The sequence below is a fragment of the Eretmochelys imbricata genome, chromosome 6 (assembly GCF_965152235.1).
Source record: "Eretmochelys imbricata isolate rEreImb1 chromosome 6, rEreImb1.hap1, whole genome shotgun sequence".
NCBI classification, from domain to species: Eukaryota; Metazoa; Chordata; order Testudines; family Cheloniidae; genus Eretmochelys; species Eretmochelys imbricata.
This window is the reverse complement of record NC_135577.1, coordinates 71,805,993-71,811,992: the sequence shown is the minus strand read 5'-3', so window position 1 is coordinate 71,811,992 and position 6,000 is coordinate 71,805,993. Positions and strand designations below refer to the sequence as shown.

General features: G+C 43.1%; 1 protein-coding gene across 3 annotated transcripts in view; it reads right to left on the bottom strand.

The window, feature by feature from the left end:
• Nucleotides 1-725: 725 nt before the first annotated feature.
• Nucleotides 726-6,000, bottom strand: part of INO80 (INO80 complex ATPase subunit) — a 131,171-nt gene continuing 125,896 nt past the window's right edge. For all 3 annotated transcript variants that reach the window (XM_077818869.1, XM_077818871.1, XM_077818870.1), the window contains 3 exons: nt 4,965-5,124; nt 3,899-4,114; nt 726-2,796 (listed from right to left, as the gene is read on the bottom strand). In XM_077818869.1, coding sequence (XP_077674995.1) covers nt 2,579-2,796; nt 3,899-4,114; nt 4,965-5,124 — 594 coding nt within the window. In that variant the 3' untranslated portion in view covers nt 726-2,578. The remainder of the gene's footprint in view (nt 2,797-3,898; nt 4,115-4,964; nt 5,125-6,000) is intronic.

Here is a 6,000-nt window from a genome sequence, read left to right as displayed (position 1 = left end):
TCTGTCTGCCATGTGGTCTCCCCTCCCTCCATTCGTGCTACCTTGTAGAGTGTGAGGCTACATTAACAACAATGGGTTAACCCTTGAGGGCTCAAGCTGATTGTTAGCTCATCATTCAGCAGTAAGGCATCCCCTGGGAAATATCCCACCCTCTGACTTCACCACCTCAACCAAGCTTCACAATCAACATCGCAGTGTACAGTATTAAACTGTTTAAAACTTACACTCTGTGTGTGTGTGTATATATATATATTCTATGAAAATATATATATATACACACACACAGAGTATATTATAGTCTTTTGTCTGGTGAAAAAAATTTCCCTGGAACCTAACCCCCGGTATTTACATTAATTCTTATGGGGAAATTGGATTCGCTTAACATCGTTTCGCTTAAAGTTGCATTTTTCAGAAACATAACGACAACATAAAGCGAGGAGTTACTGTAGCTTGTAGTGTACTGTACATGTTCTCTCTGCACTGCAAATAGTAGGTGGCTTAGTTATATAAAATGTACATATCCAGTAAATTAATTGGACAACAACAGTGGAAAATAATTAGAGTGCACTACTGCTCCGAGGGTAGAACACACAGACCTCCTGATTCCGAAGCCTATGCACACTTACACATCCCCACAGACGTACACTCACTCCCACACACCTCACTCCCTCACCTCACCCCATCCCATTCATACGGCTACATGGTACAAACCACAGAGACTCTGATTTACATAAAATTATCTCACTGCATTTATTTAAGATTTTCTTCTCCAATTAGTAAAAGAAAGATGTGTCTCTTTTTATACATATATACAAGTTCAGTTATAAAAATAGACAGCACATTCAAAGAGAAAAAAGGCTTGGCATTTTTCTGATTCCCTCTAAATATCATTATATACATGTGAATATGAGGGGAAGGGGGAAGTCTTCATGATTTAATTTAAGTGACACCTCCCCCCAATTATCCCCTACAAATCTGTTTAAAAATCAATCTAACTAAACTCAGTTCTGCTATTTTCAGGTGTGCAAATTTGAGGCAGAGCCCACAAGAAGCACTTGCTTCACACTGCGAGATGCCAGGCAAGGGGTTTGGTGATGAAAAAAAAAAATCATCATCTGCTGTCACAGCAGAGACCTGTAACTCATAACTTGTCGTCCCCCCCCCCCCCTCGGGATGAAAGTGCCCCAGTAGTATAACCATTTGATTTCAATGAGCCTGCCAGGAGAACTGCTCCTCCCCCACCCCACCTTTGTCTCAGTGCAATGCAGACAACGCTTACAGCCAAGTGAGGGGCTCTAGAGAGGTTTGTGCATTTAGGATGGGGAAAGAGAAATCTGAGAGAATGAGGACACAGAGTGGCACTGACAACACTCCTGTTCTCTTTAATGGCTTCTATAAGTCTTATGGGGCTTGGCTATTAGTGCCTGCACATTGTAATGCACTCAGCCAAGCTGCTGAGTAAGACCATTACTGACAAATGGGAAACATGCTGAAAGAACATACTGTGTAGGTGGCTTGGAATGGGGGACTTCATTTTTCCCAGGGAGTTGACTGGCACACTCTTTGTTTCAGTAAAGCTCCCCGTTGCTCCCTTTGTGGCATGGCAAGCTGCGGTACCCAAAGGCAATGTCAACAAGTTCTGCTATTGCACAATGAGAGGAATAGCAGTGAACTTCTCCCCCCCTACACATCAGCATTCCCTCTTCTTGAAACATACACAAGCAAAGCCTGATGGTTCCTACATCTTTAAGAGCTCAGCATAGCTCAGAATGAGAGAGATCATAGTGAATGCTCAATGCTAACAGACCTGGGCTTTGAAATGTAAACCAGTTACTTGCAGCTTCTTTTTCTCTGTGAAGCAGACACAGCAACATTAAATAGGCATTCTCTGGCCAAGTGTGTGGTTCCAGCTACTGCCAGATGTTTACAACAGATTCAAAAGCATAGCACTGACAAGAGTCCAGACTCTGGAAACTGTGTGAGATTTCTTTCCCGTAGCCTTGAAATCAAGGTCTTCAGATAATCCTTCATAGAATCCCTAGATTCACTACTGATTCACACTAGAGAAGCCAGACTATTCAACCACCCAGCTCCCCTGGATGGGCACACCCTCAAATGCACTGTCAGGTCCTCAGTGCAGAGGGTTTCTCTGACTTCACAGAATACCCTCCAAGTTCAGATAGTGATTTCTTAGAATAAGAATGGAGCTGAACTCCATCTGAAGCTGAAAGAAGAGGAAGGACAGTACACTGGTGTGTCCACAAACACAAATAGCTGCAGGATCTCTCTCACAGCACACTTGTAGGATGTGTCAGTAAATCTTAATTGAAAAACTAATCTGAAACGTTCTCAGTTAACCCCACTCCTTATCCATACTCCTCACAGAATCTGCAAAAGTAATTTTTTTGGATACACGTAATCAAAGTGCTCACGTAAACCACCCATCCCCATTGTGCTGTGATTTTCTTTTCACATACGTGTGGGATGGCAACAGGCATTTCTCTGCATGCCTTCTGCTGGCAGGGTGGGCTACTTTGAAAGCCAATACGGTTAAGGTAAGCTCCAGAGCTCAAATTTACTACCGCCCACCCGAGGTGTGGGCTCCTTTGCTTTGTTTCCGAACTGGGGTTTCTGGTATCATAGTGCTCGTCACATTTAAGCTTTTTGGGGTCCCACAAACACTGTTGCCTTTGCTCAAGGGGGAACTCAAAGGAGAAGAGGCGCTTGAAGGTCCAAAGTCTGCAAGTCCAGAAGGCCGAATTATTGATGTCTGGAGAGGGCTGCTTGCAGACATACCTAGCAACAGGGTAAAAAAAAAAGATTCCACGTGAACACACCATTCACACACTGTGGCTTGTCAGCAACACACAACATTTAACTTCTATGACTTGCGTTTACGATATAGGAATATATTAATGGACCCTTAATTCATGCTCTTTAATCCAACTAGCTTTCACTGACTACCTGATGCTTATGAATTCTCTGAGCCTGTTGATCACATAAGGAAGAGAGGTCTAAGAGGGAGCCATAGCCCATCTGGTATACACCACTTCGCCAGGTCCTCAGCAAGTGTGAATCACTGTGGCACCAACTGATTTCAATGGAGTTATGTCAATTCAAACAGCTGAAGTTCTGGCTCTAAGGCTATAGCTACAGGGCGACCACGTGACAACCGCAAAGAACAGTCAGTAACAGCCATGTTTCAGTGGCAAGCAGCGCTGTCCACTCTGACTGAACAAAATCCCATTTCACTGAGGCTTGTCTACACTACTGTGCAGGGTCCATCTAAGATACGCAACTTTAGCTACGTGACTAGCGTAGCTGAAGTCAACGTACTTAGATCTACTTACCGCGGTGTCTTCACTGCGGTAAGTCAACAGCTAACGCTCTCCCGTCTACTCCGCTTGCGCTTCTTGTTCTGGTGGAGTACTGGAGTCGATGGGAGAGCGCTCAGCAGTTGGATTTATTGCATCTATACTAGACATGATAAATTGACCACCGCTGGATTGATTGCTGCCCGCCGATCCGGCGGGTAGTGTAGACAAGCCCTGAGAGAGATAGAATGTGTGAGGAAGGAAATGCATGAAGTGCTACGTAATCCAAGAACAAGCAAGATTTCTGCCTATAATACATAAGAGCAAAGACCTAGACGGGATTTAGAGGCAGTGCTCCCAGTCTCTTACTTCCCCTGCACTGGGGTGGTGGAACTTGCTGTATTATCACAATGTTATGACATCATATTACATGCCATTCAGTACAGCTACATGACTGAATCGCAATGAGAAAGAACACAAGACTCTAGAGATACTGTAATACAACTCCTGTTCCCTGGCAGGATATCTGAAAAGTCTTACATCAAAATATGGTTTAATTTGCTCTATGTAACAGACTCCCTTACCTTTGGACACACTGTACCCATATGCTGCATATGCTGCTGCAGAGGCCGCCGCTGCCCCTGCTTTGGCGCCTGCCATTGCAGCAGCACTTCCTGCTGTTGACTTCCGGCTCCGGCCTTTCCCTGTGCCTTTGGATCCACTGCCTGAACCTTTAGGGCGACCCCGGCTTCTACCTGAATTACCTCTCCCTGTGACAGGTGTATCTTGGATTGAAATTCCTTAAACAACGAAGGAGGAGATGAAAATATTAGTTGTTGTAATACACAAGGTGACTCATGAGCTAAATTCAACTTCACACATACCTGATATCTACATCAGCCTGCTAGTAACTAAACCATCAACCCCCAAGAAAAAACAAATACGCAAGTTTTGTTCCTCAATTTTCTCTAATTAGTCACACCTCACTAACTCAAATTAGCTGTCATGACTGTGAGCCCCGCTCCTAAATCCAGGGGAGAACTCTCCTTTAACATCTCAGTGTTTAAAAACACTCTTATTTGGAGATACTCTGGCTCTTCCATTTGCTATCTGTAAATTAACCCATCAAAAACTAGGGCTATAATTATTCTGGAATCTAGAATTATGTCTAGCTAATGTCATGCAATTACAGTGGGCTCAATCATGCAACAGAAAGGTAGGCAATACAGAACCTGTCCCTGGGCTCCACAGTGAGCTCCGGGAAAAGCTTAGACATATAACTGAATGGTCCTGTGGAGGATTCTACTTCTTTACACAGCTGTCTAGCAATAGCAATGAGCTTTGCAGATATGTACACATTGCAAAAAGGGGAATGGACCTTTGCATCACAGGAGCAAACAATACTTGTATTAAATATCATGGGAATGGTAAAGCGTGATGGATGATTGAATACAGCAGTAGATGAAACTATCTGCCAAAGTTGAAAAAAATTCATAATGAGAAGGAACTCTTTTTCTTAGACCTTTTCACCCCTCACTAAATCCTACAAGGTAGGTGTAAAGTGGGGGTAAAACAGCTATACTATGTAGATATACAAAGTCCAGGCTTGACTACTCCTTGTAAGTATTATGGTAAGTGAAGAGTACTGACCATTCATGGTATCTGAGACTGAGCCAGTGATGGAAGCAGGAGAGTTTGTGGCCCTCGACTGTGGTGCTGAAGAGGCTGGATCATCCACAATCACCAGCATGTCACTGCTGCTTTCATCAGGAGGGATAGACCCCATATGCAACTCACTGCTGATGGAGATCTAGACAGCACAGAGACAAAACTTATTTACATCAGCTTATTTACAGCAAGGGGAAAAGCATACTAAGAACTTCAGAAAAGGTGCAACTAGATTGATTTTACTCCCAGGCAATTAAATGACAGCTAGCCTGGGCTCTCTCTCAATGCAAGACTGAAAACACAATATATAACCTGTCTCACCACACCATGTCCTCTACTTACACACAGTGCAAAATTAAATTCTCTCTCCAGCCCATGTTTAATGTTCAACTCTGAACTAAAATATATGCTAACTTTAAAAATGGGAAATTCAGGGATTTGGCAGAGATCCAAAGAGAACCTTTATTTCCTCTTCATTCACTTGTTGATTCCCATGCAGATTACCCTCAGGAGAGCACCCACTTCAGAAGGAGAAAGGTTGAGAATCCTGTTCTCTGCTCAACCACTACTGCTAATCAAAATCTTTTAGTAATGAGTGAAGGATCTTAATTAACTCAACCTTGTATAAAAGCAATAATATTTATTTAGTACTATAGAACATGGCTCTTTAAAAACATGAAGGAAGACAAGATCTGTCCTGTGAGGTATGTGTTTAAATTACAGAACACAACAATGAAGGATCAGAAGCACATGAGGGAGAAGAAAGAGCTCTAGGAGAGACTAGTGCTGCATGATTACACAAAGAAACTGAGCTTTGAGGAGGTATTTGAAGGAAGAGAGGGAAGTTGCTTGGTTCACAAAAAGAGGGACTGTTGCAGGCATGGGAAGTGGTGATAAGAAAAAAGACACAAAATCACAAATATGAAGAGAACATAAAGAAGAGGAGGGAGAGTAGGGTGAGCAGATAGCAACTGTAAAAAAACGGGACGGGGGTGGGGGTAATTGGTGCCTATATAAG